Below are 26,737 nucleotides of genomic sequence, written 5' to 3'. Positions count from 1 at the left end.
TTCGATCACGCGGATTGGAATATGTTCCGCATTGCGTCCAACAACAATATTGACGAATATGCTGATTCGGTGAGCGAGTTCATTAGGAAGTGCATTGACGATGTCGTACCCACAGCAACGATTAAAACATTCCCAAACCAGAAACCGTGGATTGACGGCAGCATTCGCGTGAAACTGAAAGCGCGAACCACTGCTTTTAACCAGGGCAAGGTGACCGGAAGCATGACCGAATACAAACAGTGTAGCTATTCTCTCCGCAAGGCAATCAAACAGGCTAAGTCCCAGTACAGAGACAAAATCGAGTCGCAATTCAACAGCTCAGACACAAGAGGTATGTGGCAGGGTCTACAGTCAATCACGGATTACAAAAAGAAAACCAGCCCCGTCGCGGACCAGGATGTCTTGCTCCCAGACAGGCTAAACAACTTTTTTGCCCGCTTTGAGGACAATACAGTGCCACTGACACGGCCCCCTACCAAAACCTGCGGGCTCTCCTTCACTGCAGCCGAGGTGAGTAAAACATTTAAACGTGTTAACCCTCGCAAGGCTGCAGGCCCAGACGGCATTCCTAGCCGCGTCCTCAGAGCATGCGCAGACCAGCTGGCTGGTGTGTTTACGGACATATTCAATCAATCCTTATCCCAGTCTGCTGTTCCCACATGCTTCAAGAGGGCCACCATTGTTCCTGTTCCCAAGAAAGCTAAGGTAACTGAGCTAAACGACTACCGCCCCGTAGCACTCACTTCCGTCATCATGAAGTGCTTTGAGAGACTAGTCAAGGACCATATCACCTCCACCCTACCGGACACCCTAGACCCACTCTAATTTGCTTACCGACCCAATAGGTCCACAGACGACGCAATCGCAACCACACTGCACACTGCCCTAACCCATCTGGACAGGAGGAATACCCATGTGAGAATGCTGTTCATCGATTACAGCTCAGCATTTAACACCATAGTACCCTCCAAACTTGTCATCAAGCTCGAGACCCTGGGTCTCGACCCCGCCCTGTGCAACTGGGTCCTGGACTTCCTGACGGGCCGCCCCCAGGTGGTGAGGGTAGGTAACAACATCTCCACCCCGCTGATCCTCAACACTGGGGCCCCACAAGGGTGCGTTCTGAGCCCTCTCCTGTACTCCCTGTTCACCCACGACTGCGTGGCCATGCACGCCTCCAACTCAATCATCAAGTTTGCGGATGACACTACAGTGGTAGGCTTGATTACCAACAACGACGAGACGGCCTACAGGGAGGAGGTGAGGGCCCTTGGAGTGTGGTGTCAGGAAAATAACCTCACACTCAACAAAACAAAGGAGATGATTGTGGACTTCAGGAAACAGCAGAGGGAGCACCCCCCTATCCACATCGACGGGTCAGTAGTGGAGAAGGTGGAACGTTTTAAGTTCCTCGGTGTACACATCACGGACAAACTGAATTGGTCCACCCACACAGACAGCGTCGTGAAGAAGGCGCAGCAGGGCCTCTTCAACCTCAGGAGGCTGAAGAAATTCGGCTTGTCACCAAAAGCACTCACAAACTTCTACAGATGCACAATCGAGAGCATCCTGTCGGGCTGTATCACCGCCTGGTACGGCAACTGCTCCGCCCACAACCGTAAGGCTCTCCAGAGGGTAGTGAGGTCTGCAGAACGCATCACCGGGGGCAAACTACCTGCCCTCCAGGACACCTACACCACCCGATGTCACAGGAAGGCCATAAAGATCATCAAGGACAACAACCACCCAAGCCACTGCCTGTTCACCCCGCTACCATCCAGAAGGCGAGGTCAGTACAGGTGCATCAAAGCAGGGACCGAGAGACTGAAAAACAGCTTCTATCTCAAGGCCATCAGACTGTTAAACAGCCACCACTAACATTTAGCGGCCGCTGCCAACATACTGACTCAACTCCAGCCACTTTAAAAATGGGAATTGATGGAAATTATGTAAAAATGTACCACTAGCCACTTTAAACAATGCCACTTAATATAATGTTTACATACCCTACATTACCCATCTCATATGTATATACTGTACTCTATATCATCTACTGCATCTTGCCATCTTTATGTAATACATGTACCACTAGCCACTTTAAACTATGCCACTTTATGTTTGCATACCCTACAGTACTCATCTCATATGTATATACCGTACTCTATACCATCTACTGCATCTTGCCTATGCCGTTCTGTACCACCACTCATTCATATATCTTTATGTACATATTCTTTATCCCTTTACACGTGTGTGTGTATAAGGTAGTAGTTGTGGAATTGTTAGGTTAGATTACTTGTTGGTTATTACTGCATTGTCGGAACTAGAAGCACAAGCATTTCGCCACACTCGCATTAACATCTGCTAACCATGTGTATGTGACTAATAAAATTTGATTTGATTTGATATTATCTGTTTATTTATTTTCCCTTGCCAATCATACTACAACTACTTGCACACTGTTACAACTTTGTACGTAGCTAATAACATAACATCTGAGATGCCCGTTTGAATTGAGTTGAGAGAGAAAGAGTCAGAGACGGACAGAGAACAGCCCCTACCCGTCATCGGGTTCCATGATCCACAAAGGCCACGCTGACCATACTGGCTTTGTCCAATCAGACTCGCACAGAAATACACAGACAACACACACTGGAGATGTACCGAGTCGACTCACACACCATCACAAAGACACTGGAGTGGCACAGCTGTGTGGAGTTGTGTCTCTCTACGCTCAGGGCTTCATGCGACTCCCCTCCGACCTTAAGCGAATGGAGGCACTCCACTCTTTCACTTTTGCTTCTTGGAATCACAACCCAGTTCAGTGGAAAAACACCCAATTCACTTCTGCTGCCTGTTGGATATTTTCTCACTGAGTCACGGCAGGCAGGGCATGCTGGTGACAAAATGAGGAGCGCAACATAGAATTAAATCCTGTGTGAGTTAATGTATACAATGGGTGATTGAGGGAAAAAAACTGTCCTCCAACCCAGGCCACAGACCAGCTGGAGGATCGTTGATGGACTTGAAGGTTGTTATTTAAAGAGAACAGGATAAGCAATTGGGAGAGATGCTGGTGGTCTAAACTTTGTTTGTTGGTTTCATATGTATATCAAAGCTGGGTGTGAGGGGAATTTAACATAGAGATTCAGGGATGTGTGGTAAATCTCAAAAAAAGCAAGCCAGATATTGTAGGATCAGAAATACGGGTTTCCTGATTAGTGTGGAAAATTCACACCTGTAATCGAACATCTTTATTTTAAAGGGTCACCGTCAGCCACCTAGCTGGGGTCACGGTGCAGCATCCTAAAGCTTCCAATTGGCTTGTTCATTCTCCTTCCACTCCCCTGTAACTATTCCCCAGGTCATTGCTGTAAATTACAATGTGTTCTCAGTCAACTTACCCGGTAAAATAAGGGTTAAATAAAAATGACAGTGATAATTGCTACCTTGCCAGAAGGTGTCAGCACTAGCAGCATTCCAATAACACAAAGACAGCCTTTCCCGGATGAGTCAGCTTTATGTAGTGTTACAAAACCCCTCAAATATTTCTGTAACCAACTGTGACAAAGGCTATTCCATGTATTGGACTGGTTCAAGCTGGTGTTGCACAATCTAATGTACGTAGGGCAGGCCAAACAGAAAGTAACCCATCTTACAGTAAATGCTTTATTGACTACCGGGTATCACGTCTCACCTGATGCATAACTGTTATTGAATTCTGAGGAGATAAATCCAGTTAAGGTGACAACCTCCGAGTTGTAATAGTTTGGTCAGGACAGTAGGACATGATAACCAAAAGTGGAAAGCAATAATATTCAGAGAAGTCAAACCTACATTGCCCGTCTCGAATTACAGGCTTGTCCAGACAACTATGAATTACAGAGACCCAGATGAAAGGTGTGTTTGATCATCTATAGAATACTAGCATAGAAAGGTTCAGAACATTTGTGAAACATCACAGCAGAAAAATATATGGCAGATAGAAATCAAAACTGGAAGGGCTTCAGAGAAAGATGGGAGAGGTTGACGGTAGCTGACGGCTGGGACTAAAAACAAATAAAATAACTATTTTAAAATATACTGTGTCCGTAAAATGTATATACTATGTATAAGCTGGAAGTTGAAGCCTAAGTATTGTTGTCCATTAGTTTACTCCAATTAGGGCAGTGGTGGTACAGTTAAGGGTAAATAATAAAGGAAAATATAAGTTTACAACAAAAATATTGGGGATTGGAAATGATGCAGATATTACATTGATAGAATCCACAATTTATCTGCAATATTAAAGCTGATCAACCCCCTAAAAACATAGAAAAAAGAAAAAAAATACTAGCATGGGCAGGAAGAGCAAAATAAACCCACTCAAAACACTAACAGGAATAGTGGGGGGTGGGGATTAATAACAATATCTTGTTTTCCTAGAAGAGGTTTAATATTTACTTGTGACAAGCCAGCAGAATTTACCAAAAGACATGTGACACAATGATCCTTCCCTGGCCTAACCCTCTACTGACCACATCAGGAGCTTTCATTCTGACTTCCAGACAAACCTGACATTCATTTAGCTACTTCAGATTATCAACTCGTGTCAATCTCCCACTCTGTGTTAACCAGTATGTGCGTCAGTCAGGGTTTGGTTTCAGTTCCATTTACATGAAGGATTACTTTTTAAATAGGTAGCCTGTTTCAATTCACTGTGGAATTAACTGAATTGAATCTGAATTAATTCACCACCCCTGTACTGCAGACTAGGGCATTAGTCTGAAAGACTTCCAACAATGTAGATACAGTAGACAGAGAAACAGTTTGCATTTAAAATGATCCATACATGTTCCAATACAGCTGTAGGCCTATACCCTAGATATCAACTGCTTTTGAAGTACTGCTGTAAACAGAAGCTCAAAATGGTGGGTGGCCTGTTTGTCAAAGCATTGATACATGAGATACACTGTGAGGCAAAACCACACGGTGACGAAACTGAGGCGGCATGTACAGCCGTTTGTTGGATAGCAACCCTTGAATACACACACACACAACCCTGGCTGGATCTCACGCTCATTCAGTGAGCGCTGTATTGATAAATCAACCCAGTCAGCATCTCAAAAATAGTGTGTGTGGTGTGTGTGTTGTTTTATTTTACCTTTATTTAACTAGGCAAGTCAGTTAAGAAGAAATTATTATTTTCAATAACGGCCTAGGAACAGTGGGTTAACTGCCTTGTTCAGGGGCAGAACGACAGATTTGTACCTTGTCAGCTCGGGGATTCAATCTTGCAACCTTTCAGTTACTAGTCCAACGCTCTAACCACTAGGCTACGCTCTAACCACTAGACTACGCTCAGTGTGTGAGTGAGTGAAAGAGTGGTGAGTAAACAGAGTGCTGGTTTACTACCGACCCATTCACATTTCTGCACAGGACTCTCTGCTCACACTGAACAGGGATGTGAGGATGAGGCTGAGACTAATTTAATCACTTGTCTCCCAATGTACCACAGGACTTGATCAACTGTGTGGTAACTAGCAAATCCATTTTAGCTACAGTAAAAAAACATCTATTCATATGTCAGTGAGATCAACTCTCTGCACTTAATGACGGCTACAAGGCATCATTCTGATCTGCAGAGCTGAAGACGATACAGTAGATTAGATTCCCTTTTCGGGTCATTGCAGGTCCACAAATGTGTTATGTCTGACATTGTTATTTGCCTTGTTCTCATGCTATTTATTGGACATCTGGCTACAATTACAGCAAGAATGACAATGTTATTAGGAGGCCAGCAGGACTAATACAGCTGATAAGTATAGTTGTAGAATCAAATCAACTTTCATTAGCCTAATATTTTATCTAAGTAGGCTACTTCATTAAACCACTCAGGAAAGGGGGGGGATCTGCAACAGATATGACAGATTAAAGAAGACACGACCAATGAACTAAATTCTGAGGAAATGTGAAAGCCACAGGTTTTGCAAAGAGGTAGAGCAAACTACATCAACAGTTAACTGATTACAGTCTATTTTATAACTGATTCACTATATGGAACAACAGATCAGCCCCCCCAAGAAACAATCTCAAGGAAGTTTGTTCTGAAGAATGTGCCCTATGTCTGAGAGATAAGAAAGATCAGGAATGTTAATTTTGTAGATATTCTTTTATATATATATATATATATATATATATATATACACTGCTCAAAAAAATAAATGGAACACTTAAACAACACAATGTTACTCCAAGTCAATCACACTTCTGTGAAATCAAACTGTCCACTTAGGAAGCAACACTGATTGACAATAAATTTCACATGCTGTTGTGCAAATGGAATAGACAAAAGGTGGAAATTATAGGCAATTAGCAAGACACCCCCAATAAAAGGAGTGGTTCTGCAGGTGGTGACCACAGACCACTTCTCAGTTCCTATGCTTCCTGGCTGATGTTTTGGTAACTTTTGAATGCTGGCGGTGCTTTCACTCTAGTGGTAGCATGAGACGGAGTCTACAACCCACACAAGTGGCTCAGGTAGTGCAGCTCATCCAGGATGGCACATCAATGCGAGCTGTGGCAAGAAGGTTTGCTGTGTCTGTCAGCGTAGTGTCCAGAGCATGGAGGCGCTACCAGGAGACAGGCCAGTACATAAGGAGACGTGGAGGAGGCTGTAAGAGGGCAACAACCCAAGCAGCAGGACCGCTACCTCCGCCTTTGTGCAAGGAGGAGCAGGTGGAGCACTGCCAGAGCCCTGCAAAATGACCTCCAGCAGGCCACAAATGTGCATGTGTCTGCTCAAACGGTCAGAAACAGACTCGATGAGGGTGGTATGAGGGCCCGACGTCCACAGGTGGGGGTTGTGCTTACAGCCCAACACCATGCAGGACGTTTGGCATTTGCCAGAGAACACCAAGATTGGCAAATTTGCCACTGGCACCCTGCTCTTCACAGGTGAAAGCAGGTTCACACTGAGCACATGTGACAGACGTGACAGAGTCTGGAGACGCCGTGGAGAACGTTCTGCTGCCTGCAACATCCTCCAGCATGACCGGTTTGGCGGTGGGTCAGTCATGGTGTGGGGTGGCATTTCTTTGGGGGGCCGCACAGCCCTCCATGTGCTCGCCAGAGGTAGCCTGACTGCCATTTGACTGAGTCCATCCGCCACCTCATCAGGAGCATGCCCAGGCGTTGTAGGGAGGTCATATAGGCAAGTGGAGGCCACACACACTACTGAGCCTCATTTTGACTTGTTTTAAGGACATTACATCAAAGTTGGATCAGCCTGTAGTGTGGTTTTCCACTTTAATTTTGAGTGTGACTCCAAATCCAGACCTCCATGGGTTGACAAATTTGATTTCCATTGATAATTTGTGTGATTTTGTTGTCAGCACATTCAACTATGTAAAGAAAAAAGTATTTAATAAGAATATTTCATTCATTCAGATCTAGGATGTGTTATTTTAGTGTTCCCTTTATTGTTTTGAGCAGTGTATATATTTTTTTACATGTATTTAACCCCTTATTTTTTTCACTAAATAGTCTCCATATATCCAATCCATTTATTTTTTCAACTGGTACCGTGGGACCTAGATACGAGTGTTGTGAGGCCTGTGGGTGTCCTAGAGGAAAACAACGACATGCCCGTGTTTTTGAGAGTCATCTTTCCACAGAGAGGTCATATTAGTGTGTAGCCCAAACTGTTCGGACGGTTTGGGATAAAGTGTTCTAGAGTGCGCAGCGGTCTAAGGCACTGCATGTCAGTGCTAGAGGCATCACTACAGACTCTGGTTCAATTCCAGGCTGTATCACAACCAGCTGTGATTGGGAGTCCCATAGGGCGGTGCACAATTGGCCCAGTGTCGTCCAGGTTAGGGTTTGGCTGGGGTAGGCCGTCATTGTAAATAAGAATTGTTTCTTAACAGACTTGAAAGGCTAAATAAAGTTAAATTAAAAAATGAAACAGACAGAAGAGTTCTGAAGTTGGTACAGCCGATCTGACGAGTCCCAATACGCTTGTGGCGGTCGCTACAGACAATTTTGTGAGAAGACCGCTTTAGCGCTGTCACCTTTCACCGCAGATGCGGAAGTGCGGATGCAGGGGATTGAGACGAATCCAATACAAAAACTGATCTCCAGCTTAAACTGACAGATTTTATTGGGGGTTATTTATTTATTTTTCCCTTTGGGGGCTCGGATATCGACTCTACAGGGTTAAATCAACAGTTGGTAGGGATTTGAGGTTTGGGCTACATATAGTCTCTTTGCCATGTGCCACATGGGAAAACTGAATGGAGAAAATGCTATAAAAAAAGCGTTTAACTAATTAACCTGACCCTGTTAAACCAGATGAAATCATGTGTCCACAACTGGTACACAGATAGGCCTTTCTGGGCATACAATTGCCAGTGTGTGCGAGATGGAGGTAAGAGTTAGGAGCTCTTATGCGTGTGTGTGCATGTGCTGTGGTGTGCGTGTGTGTCTGAGAGGTGAGGGTTAGGGGGCAGTGGGAGCAACACATTTCAGTAGACTGGGAGGCCAGGGAACAGCCCCAGCTGCCAGATGCAGAGATAACCTCCACCCTCTACAGCGAGGGTGACGCCAGACAGCCAGCCAGGCATGCAACGCTCCACAGGAAATTAAGGAGATTTAATAAGGAACTGAAGCACACCCCCACATTTTAAGACTGGCACTTACAGGACAATCTACATGAGACTCATTAAGCACTAGTACTTTTGACTGGTGCTTTATTGTCAGGGTACTTTGGACTGGTGCTTTATTGGTGAATGCACCAATTTGTAAGTCGCTCTGGATAAGAGCATCTGCTAAATGACTTAAATGTAAATGTACTTTGGACTGGTGCTTTGTTGTCAGGGTACTTTTGAATTAATATTTGGATTTAATAAACCAGAATCCAACGTAAACTTCGCTTTCTCACTGGCCCAGTTGGCCAAAAATCTACTGGCCCAAACATGGTGTAGTTTTTAAATGCATTGGGGTCATGCAGGGCTTATAGGTTGGCATGATCTCGCTCTATACATTCAGCTATTAATAGGCAAAAATTGTTGTTGTTGTTTTGGCTCTGTACTCCAGAAATGTACTCCAGGAATGATGACTATGATGTTAAAGTGCAGACTGTCAGCTTTAATTTGAGGGTATTTTTATCCATATCGGGTGAAACGTTTAGTAATTACTGATTTTTTGGGTCCATAATCCCCCCACCAAAAGTATTGGCACAAATTAACTTGCGTATTAAAAGTAGTCAAGTTTAGTATTTTGTGCACACAATGACTACATCAAGCTTGTGACTCTGCACACTTGTTGAATGCATTTGCTGTTTGTTTTAGTTGTGTTTCAGAATATTTTGTACCCAATAGAAATGAATGGTAAATAATGTAGTGTGTCATTTGAGTCCCTTTTATTGTAAATTAAAATCTGTTTCTAAACACATACGGTACATTAATGTGGATGCTACCATGATTATGAATAATCCTGAATAAATCGTGAATAATGTTGAGTGAGAAAGTTACTCACAAATATCATACCCCCAACTTTCTCACTCATCATCATTCACGATTAATTCAGGATTATGCGTAATCATAGTAGCATCCACAATGTAGTAGTGTAATTTTATGTAATTCTGTCCTTCAGCTGTAATTATCTATTAATGTTATGTATTATGTCATGTTTTATTTGGACCCCAGGAAGGGTAGCTGCAGCTTTGGCTGTAGCTAATGGGGACCCGAGTAAAATTCCTAAAAAAAGACTAAATACACATCACAAGTAAAAGAGCAGAGGGGAGGGTGAGGTGTGAGAAGTGATTGGTTACTTACTGGTTTCCAGATTGCATAGGGCAGTGTGCGCTGTAGCCTCCAGACTGCTGTGAAAATGATCCCCAGGAACCAGAGGGATACAGATAACTCTGAAACAGAGTAGAAAAAAGGTTAATTAGTATACCATGCCTAACAAGACTCAAACACTATATGCGACTGGATATCATATGGTCAAAAATGCTTTGTATTTATATTGTCAAATTACTGAAAAATTGTGCACAAAATATATATTTTTTTTTTCACCAGCGCATTTCACAGGTAACCATTTAGGATGTCTTTGTTCCTCTGGGTCATTCCTCATGAGGGGCCACATACCCAATTGTATAACTATATTTCATGCCATTCTAATTTTGCCATGGGGTGGATATTTTTGGGGAGAGTTTTACACATCATTTCCTACAATTCTATTAATTTTCCATAGGTGGAAAACAATGTTTGCAGATGTGAAAATGATAGGAGTGAGAGTGACTAACAAAATCAATGGGGGCCCCTCGGTTGGTAATTTGACAATGATTACTGCTAGACTAACTTACCAAACTTAAATATGTTAGCTGGCATGGGCTAATTGAGTGACTGCAAGGGGTTGACATAATAGAACAACTGCTGATACACAAACAAAATTTGAAATTGCACCTTGTGTATTCTACTATCCCAAATCTCAACATTAAGTTGAGATCTGTGGGCTACACCACCAGCTGCCCATTCCTGCACTAGATAGTACCAGCATCTCCTAAAAGCGAGACATAGATGATGCCCGGCACTAGTTAATACTTGAACGAGAATCAGCCTGAGAAATCTTGACCCTCATCAGGCCCAGTATCGGTCGAGATAACTGTGTCAGCACAAAGACGTCACCATCCCACCACAGGTGTCAAAAAGTCTAACGCATGACTGCCATTGTTAGTGTTCCAGGTCCTCAAATTGCAGGGGTAGTATTAGCCTTCAGAAATGGAGACCATAAAAACCATTTCACCTGTGATTTATATTAAAAGTCTGTGTTTTTTTGCTTCAATAGTGAGATCAGGCCCATGTAATTATAGTTTTCCTTCACACAAAATACATTAGTGCAACACATTCGTCAGAAAATAGCTTCATTTTCATCAGATGACAACAGAAGTGCAACGCTATTTGGCTAGCAGCCACACGTAAATTAGCTTACAATGAAAAGGCAAGGTCTTTCTTGCAAAAATGATGCATGCCGATGTTTATCATATAATTTATTTTTTACCAGTTACATTTTCTAATATCTTGCTTTAAGTTAATCTTGCATTTTACAGGAGAAAAGTACACAGAAAATTACAGAAGAAAAAGAAAAGTACAGAAGAAAAAGTACACATAGAAAAGTGATGGAGAAAAGCAGCTTTACAGAACACGGTCTGCTGATAGAATGACGTTCGCGAATGCGGGAATTTTATTGGTCTGACGAACAAAGATTTCTCATCCGAGTGGAGAAGTGCAACTGAAGCACAACATTTGTCAGAACGCGAGCAGAAATGACAATAAGAAGCATTTCAGATCTGTGTTTACAAAACACAGTAAGATATTTATGTGTTTTATTAAAAATGTTGTGTGTGGAAAATGCAGAATTCTGCATTAACGTGACCCCTGAGTTGAAGTGTCCTTAACCACCATGACAGTCAGTCATGAGTTATTATCAGGCTAGGGGAGAGAAGCACCTGATCTGTTTAACTAGTTGCGGGTCTTTGTTGACTCTTTGCTGAGTACTTCTTGCTTAGATAGGGAGGGAGATTCAATAGACTGAGGGCACATCCTGCATGTAAATATAACCTACATAACATTCCCTTCCCTAACCTTTAACATTAGTTGCTAGGGAGGAAATGTAACCTGGCCCCTTGGACTCTGACAGTCAGCCCTCCTGTAGGCCAGCCCAGAGGCTCGGAGGTAGAGGGGCCAGTGGAGATCCAGAGATAGAGTTCTGCATGCCGTTAGCCATGCTAACAAAATGTTTGATGACAATAAACATTATTATTTGCATATGTAGCCTTTCAATATTAGCATATTATGTAGCCATATTTTCCTGGAAATGTGAGTTTACCAAAATGGGTGGATGTGTAAACGTGTGTAGTGTGCATACGACATACCTCCATATTGGAAGAGGGAACTTCGAAAATGCTGCTGTCCAGCTGTGGCCCCTCCGGGTGCAGGTAGTTCTCCCCGTCCATGGCCGGTGAGGGTGATGGGAGGCTGGGCATCAGGTTGCAGGCTGACACATGACCTTTGACCTTCACGTACGTATGCTGGCTGTGTCCTACAGAGCTTATACCAAGGCCCACTCCATCACCTGGAGAGCGAGAGAAAGAAACATAGAATTTGAATTTGAGCTTGAATTAAACCCCTAACTATTCACGCGGTAGCGCGTCATGTTTTTCGTCCAGTAGTGTAGTCTAATATAACTGTGTAAAACCTGTACTGCTGTTTTGAAGCAGTAGAATATACATACCGTTTTACCTCAAGTCAAATAACCTAATTGCATAATGGTTTTGGGTGCTGTAACACCAAGTAGACTAAAGCAAATGGGTCCTGTCAATCAGAAATGATGAGCTAAGACAAGTCTGCACAAAGGCTGCAGTTTTTAAACAAAGATAATGCATGAACGTCACTATGACAGGTTTGATTACATCGGACTATAATGCGTAACAGTGTTTGTAGTGAAACCCGGATGGTGAAACTGTGTGGGATGGCAACAACGTCATCTGGGGAATATCACTCGAATTACATCCAGAATGACAAACAATCACTTACTTGAAGTTCCAAACAAAACAAATGTCAGATCAATCAAATAAGCCTACTGCTTATTATGCATTGAAAAATCTTAATGTTGCAAATCATAGGATAGCCCAATATAAATAATGAGTTTGTCTGTAAATGTATTGGGATGTCAGTCTTCTTCGCACACTGCTACATTAATTTGCTGCATGCACAGCTTAATTGTAATTGGAAGTAGCTCATCGTTCCTGATTGACAGGATCCATTTGCTTTATGCCTTCTGACATCACAGCAGATTCCACATGCAATGCTATTAAATTCACAGCTCTCATTGAGCTAGGAAGAGAAGCGGAAGAGTAGCTACTGCCTTGGCAACAGCTAATGGGGATCCTAATAAAATAGTAAATACTAGCTGTAGACAGAGGGGGTTGAGAGAGAATGGCAGGTGCTGTATGTTCCTGGACAGCTAGTTAGTGAGCCTACTGGAGAGGAAGCTTGGTCTCCCAGTCCCACCACCCACTAAGTTTGATCAGATGATCAAAAGAGGCTCCACACACCACCATGACCGATTAGCTGCATAACTTCAATCGTATTCCCTCCTGAAGGGAACATAGTCAGATATGCATATCAAATAGGCACATAAAGGCCTGCACGCCAGGCTACATTGCTTTTTTACCACTATCTGGAGCAATAGAAAGCTAGTGTGAGGGCTTGCTGTTTCTTTAACATGCTCTCTTTCCCACCTTTCTCACTAATCAAACTCTTCCCTCCCTCCCTCCTCGCCAGCACACAAAGAACAGACCTGTCCACCTGCGCCAGGGGGCATAGCCACAAGTCTAATGGAGTTCATATGAGGGTTTCAATAAGCAGTCCTTTGTGCTACAGCCTGACCCAGGCTGGCAGGCTCCTCCCCAGAGTGTGTGGATGCTGACACTTAAGTCGTTTTTCTAACCACAGGACCTGACCAGGAAAAACTGTACTCAGGGTCATAGTAATAGGCTATGGTCCAGAAAAACAGCTGGCCCTACTAACACTTCGGAAATCATATTAGGTGTAGGTGTACAGTCAAACCTGGTAAAGAACAGATACATGAGAGGAGTGTGCATGCGTTTGTGTGAGAGTGGTGTGAAGGAGATATGCGGCAGTGAATCCCACAATCACAGGCAGGTGATGACTTAATCAGTGTGACAAACACAACAGTCCATCTCTGGTCATTAAGCCCCACCTCGCTCTCTCTCTCACCATCTCAGGAGCATTGAGATTTATTCCCAGCATCCCTAAGCCCTTTCCCGCTTTTCCCGCCTTCCCTCCAGTCGATCCAACCTTCCCCCATATCACCAGCAGCAGATCATGTCTCCTAGCAACCAATAAAGTCTCCCTCTTTAGCAGCCCAGTGTCTGAGGACAATAAATACTGATAATTATTGGGTTCCCAGATGTTCTCTTCCTGTAAGGCCTATTATCAATACAGGAAAAACTCACTGCCACTGAGGGAGGGAGAGAGAGAAGGGCGGGAGGCTAACAATGTAACTAGTGTTTCATTCACTCAGCAAAACACACATAAGGAAAGCATTTACTATACCTCCATGAATTATTCAAAAGGTTCTAGCCTATATTGAAATATATAATGCTTTTCACAAGTACATGGGGATGGGTTCTAGGGTGTCCCATTTGTAAGACCGTAACGCAAAAATCCAGATCTTTTGTGTTAAACAGTTTAAAATTAAAGCCTATTGTAGAGTAGTAGAGAGGGAGGAGGTTCATTTCACAGTCACAGGAGTGAGTATACAGTGTAATATTTTCATTGCTTCAGAGTAGGGATGTTAACAGTTAAATCGGTTAGCTGGTTCGAGAAATACCTTTGCCCAGTCATGCTTAAAATCGGTCTATGGGTTAATTTGCATAATTTTGTGCAATTAAATTGCCGCGTGTGTATTTTGGTAGATGTCATGCATCTTATTTATCCCACGGACACAGCATACAAAGTCTAGTTTGTGGAGCGGAATAGCCCATCACCTGTCAGACAGCGCGAGAACAGCGCCTCAAACTGGTACTGGATTGAAACGCTTTCTGTAAAACCAGTCATCACGCAACAAATAACGATTAAAAAAGAGCCATTTTTATTTGTCAATCTCAACTCGTAATTAAAGCGCACCTCCCATTCGAGCGCATAACCTATAGACAACGGTAGGCAGGCTATCAGCGTGTCACCCACCTCTTTGCAATGTGAGCTTGAGGCGGTATAAATTGTCTGAAACCGTAACGTTTTACTTTACTTCAAATAATGAGGGCCCGCATACCACCCTCACGGAGTCTGTTTCTGACCGTTTGAGCAGACACCTGCACATTTGTGGCCTGCTGGAGGTCATTTTGCAGGGCTCTGGCAATGCTCCTCCTTGCACAAAGGCGGAGGTAGCGGTCCTGCTGCTGGGTTGTTGCCCTCCTATGGCCTCCTCCACGTCTCCTGATGTACTGGCCTGTCTCCTGGTAGCGCCTCCATGCTCTGGACACTACGCTGACAGACACAGCAAAACTTTTTGCCACAGCTCGCATTGATGTGCCATCCTGGATGAACTCCACTACCTGAGCCACTTGTGTGGGTTGTAGACTCCGTCTCATGCTACCACTAGAGTGAAAGCACCGCCAGCATTCAAAAGTTACCAAAACATCAGCCAGGAAGCATAGGAACTGAGAAGTGGTCTGTGGTCACCACCTGCAGAACCACTCCTTTTATTGGGGGTGTCTTGCTAATTGCCTATAATTTCCACCTTTTGTCTATCCCATTTGCACAACAGCATGTGAAATTTATTGTCAATCAGTGTTGCTTTCTAAGTGGACAGTTTGATTTCACAGAAGTGTGATTGACTTGGAGTTACATTGTGTTGTTTAAGTGTTCCCTTTATTTTTTTGAGCAGTGTATATATATTTTTTTACAGTTTGTTGACCTGTTGATGAGGGTTGGTTAGTTGGCAACAAATTGACCAAAATACCCATCCCTACTTCAGAGACTGGTGCTGGTTGGTCCAGTGCCACCCTCTCTTAGCCTCCCTACTGGGTGACCTGACATATTATAAACCGAGGGTGTGAGGTTCCCCCATTTTGCTGAGTGCCAGCTAGCCAAGCCACCAGTCTTCCTGTCTCTCATTCTGACTAGGCACTCAGCCTGCCAGCTGAAGCACATGAAAGTCATCCAGGGAAGTGTGACTCCCTTAATCTGCTAAATCACAGCTAAGCGCTCACGAGGACCACCATCCTTCCACACAGGAGGGGGACAGCCTCTTTCTCTGTGGCACTTCTAGCTCAGCCTGGGTCAGGGGCCGGGCGGAGCTGAGTCCACACAGCCAGCAGGGAGGGGAGAGAGCCAGGCAAGGCTGACTATGGAGCGCCATGTCAGGGTCTTTTCCTACCATCTATCATGATAAAGTTGCCTAATTAAATGCCAATCTAAGGTCATTCAGTTTTGCATTCATGTGCTAAGGTTAGGATTTGTAGAGGGTAAACTGATAGTTGATCTGGCCTGTGCCCAAGGGCAACTACTGCCCGGAGTGGTATGGGAACATGCCCCAGTGTAGTGGTGTCATCTCTACCACCCTGTTCGCAGGCCTCCACCTCTTCACCCCTGATGTGTGATCCATCACTCTTTAAAAACACTTGTCTTGTCTTCCCTTGCTCCTCAAGCCTGGCATTAATCCTGCTTAAGGGAGAGAGTAAATCCCTTAATGGGCGGCCCCACTTCTTCTTCATTAACTACACTCTCAAGTTCAGGGCATCCTGGCAGCAAGGGTGACACACACACAGGGTTGCAAGAGGTTTCATATGAACGAACGACAGACCAAACCTTTTACATCTGTTCCCGTTGAGCAGACATGCCATCTCAGACCTCACGTGACAACACTTCTTCCAACCTTTATGTGGATCCCAGGAAGAGTAGCTGCTGCATGCGCAGTAGCTAATGGGGATCCAAATAAACTAAACCTACAAAGTCACTCACTTATGTCCTCACTTATTAAATGTCTGATTTCAATAAGATTATAAAGCCATGCTACATTACATTAAACGAGTGGGTTGGTGGTTATGACAGTTTGATTAAAAAAATGCCTAAAAAGGAACAAGTTACTTCCCTCGGAAACACAGTTGTCATTCAAAACAGTGAATTATTAATCAGGTATTTTTCAACACGCATGTGTGGACAGCTTGGTGACAAGGGAGGAAATTACAAAGAAAATTATCAAATGACTGAGTAACCAAATCTGCAGCGCTATCAAACAGGAGGGAGATAGAAACAAAGTGTGTTAAGAGCCTGCTGTATTGTTAGAGTTTCTGCAGCCATTCATATATTAATCATGCTGCACATGATTATAAGCAACAATAGAATTAGCCTGACTCACCAAAAACCAAGCGAGGAAGTGGCAATGCTTTTGTAACCAATTTAAATTCAAGGGACATCTATCTCTATAAAGAAGCATTTTCACACTTTGTTCCAAATTGGACAGAATCATCACATATTGCCATGCACAATGTCAGAATTGCTGCAGCAAAATCAAGCACTTTTGTAAGCAAAATATCACAAGGGATTGAGTGAGTCACATAAGTCACATTAAAATGAAACCCAGAAAGGCCAATTCGCCATATGAGCTCATGATGAATATTATTAGCCTAATGACAGTCTCCAGCTGTATGAGACATGTGATTTATCAACATGAGGGTGAATATTACAGGGAAGTGACTCAGAATGAGTCTTTTGTTGTGTTGAAAAGGAGAGGGGGAGAATGAGAACCACCAACAGTGGGGCTTACTGACACCAGAGCCCCAATATCCACCAGATCTAGATCAAAGCCAGGTAACATCAAAGAGGAAATGGATCCACTTATCTGGTCTCTTCTTGGTACCCTATTCACGGCCTATATATGTAGTGGGAAATTGGAACTAGGGTGTCATTTGAGATTACACCCGATTCACTCTGATTAGTCTCTAAAATGGTTCACTCACACTGCATTCAATAAACCTTCATAATAAAATGTAAGCTAACACCCATGCCCTCTGTCCTGCAATACAACATAAAACTGACATAAATTAATCATAAACATGATTGTAGCCAACTGTGTGTCAGGTGGTTTATTCCGCTTCAATGCGCCTGTTTTATAATTCAAGCACAAGCAGCATCATTCCAGAGATGCATCCTGGCTCTCCCTGCCTCTCGGTCTGATCAAGAGTCAGCCTGGCCGGGTGACTGTGTTCAGACTGTAGTGTCAAGTGCTGCTCGCCTTTCACCCAGCCTGACCCTGCCTGATGCTGTGGATTTGATGCTAAAGACTGGCTCCCCAAACCCAAACAAACGCCAACCAATCCCTTTTCGTTGTGTGAATAAGTGAGCATGGGGCAGAGCAGAACAAAATGGGATCGGCTGGAGGCATTAGACCATGTACTCAACGGACCTGCAGGCTGGCGGAGACGATTCATACAAACTGACCCAGTTCTAAGTGTATGTGTACAGTGGGCCTGTGCCAGCTCAGCTGTGGACTTCGTCAGCAGAGACTCCTATTACACACCTGATCATCAACAGGACCAGACTACCGCATCAAGCCGGTGAATGAGGCTGGCTCCATTGTGTGTGGTTTAAACTGGAGGGAGAGTGTATAATGGTTGGGTAACCAGGGAACAGGGTTGTGGACTCCTGTGTGGGAAACCGAGTCTAACCCCCAGGGCTAGAACACCTAACCATTAGGAAAGGAAAGCAATGTCAGGGGTTTTTCTGCATAGAACTGTTTATATTCTGCTTTTTTTCGACCGCCTAAGACAAAATACATTTTCTGGATTGAAAAACGCTTAGTGTAAACTTAAACGACTAAAATCAGACAAAATATGTATTAAGGATAATGGGCCGATACAGTTGAAGTCAGAAGTTTACATACACCTTAGCCAAATACATTTAAACTCCGTTTTCACAATTCCTAACATTTAATCATAGTAGAAATTCCCTGTCTCAGGTCAGTTAGGATCACCACTTTATTTTAAGAATGTGAAATGACAGAATAATAGTAGAGAGAATTATTTATTTCAGCTTTTACTTCTTTCATCACATTCCCAGTGGGTCAGAAGTTTACATACACTCAATTGGTATTTTAGCATTGCCTTTAAATTGTTTAACTTGGGTCAAACGTTACGGTTAGCCTTCCACAAACTTCCCACAATAAGTTGGGTGAATTTTGGCCCGTTCCTCCTGACAGAGCTGGTGTAACTGAGTCAGGTTTATAGGCATCCTTGCTCGCACACACTTTTTCAGTTCTGCCCACAAATTTTCTATAGGATTGAGGTCAGGGCTTTGTGATGGCCACTCCAATACCTTGACCTTGTTGTCCTTAAGCCATTTTGCCACAACTTTGGAAGTATGCTTGGGGTCATTGTTCATTTGAAAGACCCATTTGCGACCAAGCTTTAACTTCCTGACTGATGTCTTGAGATGTTGCTTCAATATATTCACATAATTTCAATCCTCATGATGCCATCTATGTTGTGAAACGCACCAGTCCCTCCTGCAGCAAAGCACCCCCACAACAGGATGCTGCCAATCCCGTGCTTCACGGTTGGGATGGTGTTCTTCGGCTTGCAAGCCTCCCCCTTTTTCCTCCAAACATAACAATGGTCATTATGGCCAAACAGTTCTATTTTTGTTTCATCAGACCAGAGAACATTTCTCCAAAAAGTACGATCTTTGTCCCCATGTGCAGCTGCAAACCGTAGTCTGGCTTTTTTATGGCGGTTTTGGAGCAGTGGCTTCTTCCTTGCTGTGCGGCCTTTCAGATTATGTCGATTTATGACTCGTTTTACTGTGGACATAGATACTTTTGTACCTGTTTCCTCCAGCATCTTCACAAAGTCATTTGCTGTTGTTCTGGAATTGATTTGTGTTTTTCGCACCAAAGTAAGTTCATCTCTAGGAGACAGAACGCGTCTCCTTCCTCAGCGGTATGACGGCTGAGTGGTCCCATGGTGTTTATACTTGCGTACTATTGTTTGGACAGGTGAACACGGTACCTTCAGGCATTTGGAAATTGCTCCTTGTGTAGATTTTTTTATTTTCCCGTGATGTCAAGCAAAGAGGCACTGAGTTTGAAGGTAGGCCTTGAAATACATCCACAGGTACACCTCCAATTGACTCAAATGACGTCAATTAGCCTATCAGAAGCTTCTAAAGCCATGACATTATTTTCTGAAATTTTCCAAGCTGTTTAAAGGCACAGTCAACTTAGTGCATGTAAACTTCTGACCCACTGGAATTGTGATAGTGAATTATAAATTAAATAATCTGTCTGTAAACAATTGTTGGAAAAATTATTTGTGTCATGCACACAGTAGATGTCCTAACCGACTTGCCAAAACTATAGTTTGTTAACCAGAAATGTGTGGAGTGGTCAAAAAAACCAGTTTTAATGACAGCAACCTAAAGTGTATGTAAACTTACGACTTCAACTGTATGTTATTAACAATTCTGAGTAACGAATTCAAGAGCATCGATTTTGTTATGTTTGAGCAGAAGGAAATTTGCTTTAAAACTGCAACATTTTCTCTCAGCTCCATGATGAGCTGCCAAGATGGGGGACTCAAATTCTCTTACCCGGGGCCTGAACCAAATCCAGCCGTGCAGACGGTCCTACCACACTCACCACCTACAGCCCGTTTTAATCCAGAAAAAAAACGTATTCTGTGTTTCAACCAGCCCAGAACCCCTTCCAGGCTTCAACAGCTCCCCCTCTACACCCCCACTGCCTCTCTCAGATTATATAAACTGGTGCTTCTCTTTCATGCATAATGTTGCACGGTATGCCAAAACGTATGTACTTTTTCAATTATAGAACAAGAAGAAACGGTTTGGTACTAGAATTGTTACTACTTTCGGTACTTCTGTCAAATGTGTCTTATGGATCAAGTCTATCATCACAGCCGATGTGCGAGCGCACCGTGCCTACTCCACTTAGCCTGCGCTAGGAGTCTGGGCTGCATCACGTTAGCTCCCCATTCAAGCTGCACATTAGTTGACACACTTGAATAATAAAACATGGCATGTAGAAACGTTCAAACTGTTCGCAAAACAATGTCCATACAGGCTCGAACACTTTACAATGCAAAAAGATACCGGTAACTTCCAGCTTTTTCAACTTTCCTTGTTATGCTAGCTGACAGTGAACGCTAACATCAATTGACTACCCTAGTACTTTGTTTGTGATAATATGCAAACCATGACACAAAATAGGCTGAGATCAAATGATTGTCACCAAAACTTTATTCATTCACTTAAATCTGTCTCTCTCACATCTTTCCCAAAGATTACCTATTGCTCAGCGAACTGAAGGTGTGAGTAGGGCTCCTGACAGGCCACCCCCCTCCTGCGTCATGAATGATGTCATTACTGGTTAAAGAGACAGTGCACACTTTTACAAAATAAGCTACTTCTATGCAAATGTTGTTGATCAGTACAATAAAATAAGTACAAAATGTAAGGGAAACAGATTGTCTATTAATTATTATCCACATAATATTTCACATTTCCAGTTGCTGCAGGATTATATTCCTGGTATAGCAAACTGACGCAAATTAAAGATCCTACATCTGTATCATAGGCCTGCGGTATAATAGGCTAATACCTACACCTTAACAAAAGTCTTTAAACTTTATTACAGTAAATTCAAAAGTAAGTCAAGCCATTGATAATAGGGAAAATACGAGAAGGATACTATATTGTGCCAAACATTACAGTTGGAACTTAATTTGGCCGCAAAAAATTGCTTAACAGAATGAAACAAAACACCTGCGAACTGGTTTAAACTTTCCCAAAATGTTTGAACAGGCTAAATTGCAGCAATTACCAAGAAAGGCTACTGCCTACCGTACCGAACAAATGACAGCAATAGGCTAATGATATACCGCACCAGTCAAAAGTTGACACCGACTCATTCAAGGGTTTTTCTATATTTTTACTATTTTCTACATTGTAGACTAAGAGTGAAGACATCAAAACTATGAACACACATATGGAATCATGTAGAAACCAAATAAGAGTTAAACAAATCAAAATATATTTTAAATTTGAGATTCTTTAAAGTAGCCACCCTTTCCCTTGATAAAAGCTTTGCACACTCTTGGCATTCTCTCAACCAGCTTCATGAGGTAGTCATCGGAATGCATTTCAATTAACAGGTGTGCCTTGTTAAAAGTTAAATTTGTGGAATTGCTTTCCTTCTTAACGCGTTTGAGACAATCAGTTGTGTTGTGACAAGGTAGAGGTGGTATACAGAAGATCATGTTTTACCAAATAGGACTAAGTCCATATTATGGCAAGAACAGCTCAAATAAGCAAAGAGAAACAACAGTCCATCATTACTTTAAGACATGAAGGTCAGACAACTTTGAAAGTTTCTTCAAATGCAGTCGCAAAAACCACCAAGTGCTATGATGAAACTGGCTCTCATGAAGACCGCCACAGGAAAGGAAAGACCCAGAGTTAACTCTGCTACAGAGGACAAGTTCATTAGAGTTACCAGCCTCAGAAATTGCAGCCCAAATAAACGCTTCAGAGTTCAAGTAACAGACACATCTCAGCATCAACTGTTCAGAGGAGACTGCGTGAATCAGGCCTTCATGGTCGAATTGCTGCAAAGAAACCACTACTAAAGGACACCGATAAGAAGAAGACTTGCTTGGGCCAAGAAACATGAGCAATGGACATTAGACTGGTGGAAATCTGTCAATTTGAGATTTTTGTTTAAAACCGCTTTGTGAGATGCAGAGTAGGTGAAAGGATGATCTCTGCATGTGTGGTTCCCACCGTAAAGCATGGAGGTGGTGGTGTGATGGTGCTTTGCTGGTTACAGTCTGTGGTTTATTTAGAATTCAAGGCACACTTAACCAGCATGGCTACCACAGCATTCCGCAGCGGTACGCCATCCCACCTGGTTTGCGCTTGGTGGGACACCTCCAGGCTGTTTAAGGGATATTTGACGAAGAAGGAGAGTGATGGAGTGCTGCATCAGATGACCTGGCCTCCACAATCACCCGACCAATTGAGATGGTTTGGTATGAGGTGGACAGCAGAGTGAAGGAAAAGCAGCCAATAAGTGCTCAGCATATGTGGGAACTCCTTCAAGACTGTTGGAAAAGCAATCCAGGTGAAGCTGTTTGAGAAAATCCCAAGTGTGCAAAGCTGTCATCAAGGCAAAGTGTGGCTATTTGAAGAATCTCAAATATTTAAAAAATGTTGATTTGTTTAACACTTGTTTGGTTACTACATGATTCCATATGTTAGTTCATCGTTTTGATGTCTTCACTATTATTCTACAATGTAGAAAATAAAAAATAAAGACCAACTTTAAAAATAATACCCCCTCACAGTACATTTAATGTTCAAAAAAACATTGCAGTTGTAGCCTACGTCCAATGAGGCCAACGCACTCACAATGGCCAAAGCACATTTCACACATCTCAAAGCCATATCAAATATCTTTGTAAAATAGTTGCTATTTAACTCATAATTGAGAAATATAGTATACCTACAGAAAGCTTAGAACATTCTCTCTCCATCTGTGACAACACGATAGCTGTGTTATCCCAGCAATTGACAATGTTACACAATCAGAACAATTTTCTTTCGCCCAGAGCATTTGTTTTTCTCCCCAGAGACACAGAGACACAGACAGAGATAAAGACAGAGAGAGAGACTTGCTAGACACAGAAGTAGGCCAAATCAAAGGGTCGCAAAAAGTGATTAATGGTCGCAGTCTGAAGTCTTTTCACCAGAGGCACTAACTTTTGTTTTATTTGAAAAATAACTCCATCTTCGCAATCAACAGTAACTTAGGCCAAGGCTCCTCAATTGCGTTCTCCCTCTCCTCAGTAGCAAGGCAGCCCTGGAGAATTTGTCCAGCTACAATTGTATTACCGGCTAAGGAACCCCTGGAGTGTACTCTGAATCTGAATAGGCTGGTGTTAATAATGAGTGGGTGATTCTGATCCAAGCCATAGGGGACTGGACTATTGGTCAGGGCAGGATACAGAGTAGCCTACTGTGTGGACACACTAGCAGATAGCAGGATAGCATTTTCCATCAAACCGAAGCAGGGGGAAAGGAGAGATTGCATTAGCTTATATTAGAACAGCGAAGCTGTTGAAAGCTTTTAAACTGTCTTTGCATAAGGTACTATCCGCTCCCTTCAACAAGCTCAGCTTCAAGTGAAACAGAAAGCAGCCTAAATGACAACGCAATACTCCAAGTGAAACAGAAAGCAGCCTGAATAATACAATACAAGTATGCACCTAACCTATATAAAACATTCAACAATTAAATTATCAGCAATAAAGCTACTGCTTTGCATTGAAGCTTGACATGGTGATGCACGAGTTGAGGAATCAGTCAGGAATCAGGGAACACTTAAACAACACAATGTAACTCCAAGTCAATCACACTTCTGTGAAATCAAACTGTCCACTTAGGAAGCAACACCGATTGACAATAAATTTCACATGCTGTTGTGCAAATGGAATAGACAACAGGTGGAAATTATAGGCAATTAGCAAGACACCCCCAATAAAAGGAGTGGTTCTGCAGGTGGTGACCACAGACCACTTCTCAGTTCCTATGCTTCCTGGCTGATGTTTTGGTCACTTTTGAATGCCGGCGGTGCTTTCACTCTAGTGGTAGCATGAGACGGAGTCTACAACCCACACAAGTGGCTCAGGTAGTGCAGCTCATCCAGGATGGCACATCAATGCGAGCTGTGGCAAGAAGGTTTGCTGTGTCTGTCAGCGTAGTGTCCAGAGCATGGAGGCGCTACCAGGAGACAGGCCAGTACATCAGGAGACGTGGAGGAGGCCGTAGGAGGGCAACAACCCAGCAGCAGGACCGCTACCTCCGCCTTTGTGCAAGGAGGAGCATTGCCAGAGCCCTGCAAAATGACCTCCAGCAGGCAACAAATGTGCATGTGTCTGCTCAAAAGGTCAGAAACAGACTCCATGAGGGTGGTACGAGGGCCTGACGTCCACAGGTGGGGGTTGTGCTTACAGCCCAACACCGTGCAGGACGTTTTGGCATTTGCCAGAGAACACCAAGATTGGCAAATTCGCCACTGGCGCCCTGTGCTCTTCACAGATGAAAGCAGGTTCACGCTGAGCACATGTGACAGACGTGACAGAGTCTGGAGACGCCGTGGAGAACGTTCTGCTGCCTGCAACATCCTCCAGCATGACTGGTTTGGCGGTGGGTCAGTCATGGTGTTGGGTGAAATTTCTTTGGGGGGCCGCACAGCCCTCCATGCTCGCCAGAGGTAGCCTGACTGCCATTAGGTACCGAGATGAGATCCTCAGACCCCTTGTGAGACCATATGCTGGTGCGGTAGGCCCTGGGTTCCTCCTAATGCAAAACCATGCTAGACCTCATGTGGCTGGAGTGTGTCAGGAGTTCCTGCAAGAGGAAGGCATTGATGCTATGGACTGGCCCGCCCGTTCCCCAGACCTGAATCCAATTGAACACATCTGGGACATCATGTCTCGCTCCATCCACCAACGCCACGTTGCACCACAGACTGTCCAGGAGTTGGCGGATGCTTTAGTCCAGGTCTGGGAGGAGATCCCTCAGGAGACCATCCGCCACCTCATCAGGAGCATGCCCAGGCGTTGTAGGGAGGTCATACAGGCACGTGGAGGCCACACACACTACTGAGCCTCATTTTGACTTGTTTTAAGGACATTACATCAAAGTTGGATCAGCCCGTAGTGTGGTTTTCCACTTTAATTTTGAGTGTGACTCCAAATCCAGACCTCCATGGGTTGATACATTTGATTTCCATTGATAATTTTTGTGTGATTTTGTAGTCAGCACATTCAACTATGCAAAGAAAAAAGTACTTAAGAATATTTCATTCATTCAGATCTAGGATGTGTTATTTTAGTGTTTCCTTTATTTTTTGGAGCAGTGTATGATATTTTAAGTGCTCTGAGGACCTGGCTTGGCTGTAGACAGAGTCTGAGTGGCTGGAATGACAAACTACTGAAAGAGATGGGAAAGCTGGGGGTGGACTAAATGCTGCACAGTGGCTGCAAAGTCAAGCGCCATCCCCCAGACCACTCGGTGCATTCTGTATGCCATTTTATATTCAGTTTTATTTTGGCCTATCTTGCAGGTCCAGTGCTAGCCTAACAGTAGCTTTTTGCTTTCTAGATAGCTGCTTCCTATAGTGGCCAGGCGCTAAAGGGACTGATCTGGTTTCTGTTCCATTCTCTCTGGAGACTGACCTGTTTCTCACTACTGGGGCCCACAGGGCGATCCCTTTCCTTCTCAAACACAGACACGCAGCTACATGTCACCACAGACAGGACAGTATCTTAAGATTTCTTGGTGTAATATTATCTTCAAGACTTCAGCTTTAAAAATGTTTTTCTCTGCGACTAATTCATCCTCTAAAAAGGAGGGATTGTTGAAGCTTTCACCACAAGGCCAAATATGATCTTGTATCTTACATAGTGCTTTCAGAAAGTATTCATACCCCTTGACTTAATGAACATTTTGTTGTGTTACAGCCTAAATTAAAAATGGATTAAAAATATTTTTTCCTCACCTATCTACATGCATACCCCATAATGGCAAAGTGAAAACATGTTTTTGAAATGTTGGCAAATTTATTGAAAATGAAATACAGAAATATCTAATGTACATAAGTATGCACACCACTGAGTCAATACATGAGTCTTTCTGGGTAAGTCTAACAGCTTTGCACAACTGTATTGAAAAATATTTGCCCATTATTCTTTTCAAAATGCTTCAAGCTCTACCAAACTGGTTGCTGAACAATGCTAGACAGCCATATATGTCGTGCCACAGATTTTCAAGCAGATTTAAGTCAAAACTAACTCAGCCAGGAACATTCGCTGTCTTCTTGGTAAGCAACTTGTGTAGATTTGGCCTTATGTTTTAGGTTATTGTCCTGATGAAAGGTGAAATCATCTCAGTGTCTAGTGGAAATCAGACAACCAGGTTTTCCTCTAGCATTTTGCCTGTGCTTAGCTCCACTCCATTTATTTTTATTGTAAAAAACTCCCCAGTCCTTAACGATAACAAGCATACCCATAACGATGAAGCATCCACTATTCTTCAACATATAGAGAATGGTACTCCGTAATGTGTTAGATTTGCCCCAAACATAACGCTTT

The 26,737-nt window shown here is 43.2% G+C and overlaps 1 protein-coding gene across 3 annotated transcripts in view; it reads right to left on the bottom strand.

Annotated features, from left to right (window-relative positions):
• LOC129867249 (protein strawberry notch homolog 2-like) overlaps positions 1 to 26,737 on the bottom strand; it is a 113,461-nt gene that overhangs the window by 71,905 nt on the left and 14,819 nt on the right. For all 3 annotated transcript variants that reach the window (XM_055940529.1, XM_055940528.1, XM_055940530.1), the window contains 2 exons: positions 11,918 to 12,117; positions 9,816 to 9,904 (listed from right to left, as the gene is read on the bottom strand). In XM_055940529.1, coding sequence (XP_055796504.1) covers positions 9,816 to 9,904; positions 11,918 to 12,028 — 200 coding nt within the window. In that variant the 5' untranslated portion in view covers positions 12,029 to 12,117. The remainder of the gene's footprint in view (positions 1 to 9,815; positions 9,905 to 11,917; positions 12,118 to 26,737) is intronic.

This window comes from Salvelinus fontinalis, chromosome 12 (assembly GCF_029448725.1).
Source record: "Salvelinus fontinalis isolate EN_2023a chromosome 12, ASM2944872v1, whole genome shotgun sequence".
Lineage (NCBI taxonomy): Eukaryota > Metazoa > Chordata > Actinopteri > Salmoniformes > Salmonidae > Salvelinus > Salvelinus fontinalis.
The sequence above is the reverse complement of the archived record's forward strand: the minus strand, read 5'-3'. Positions and strand labels throughout refer to the sequence as shown.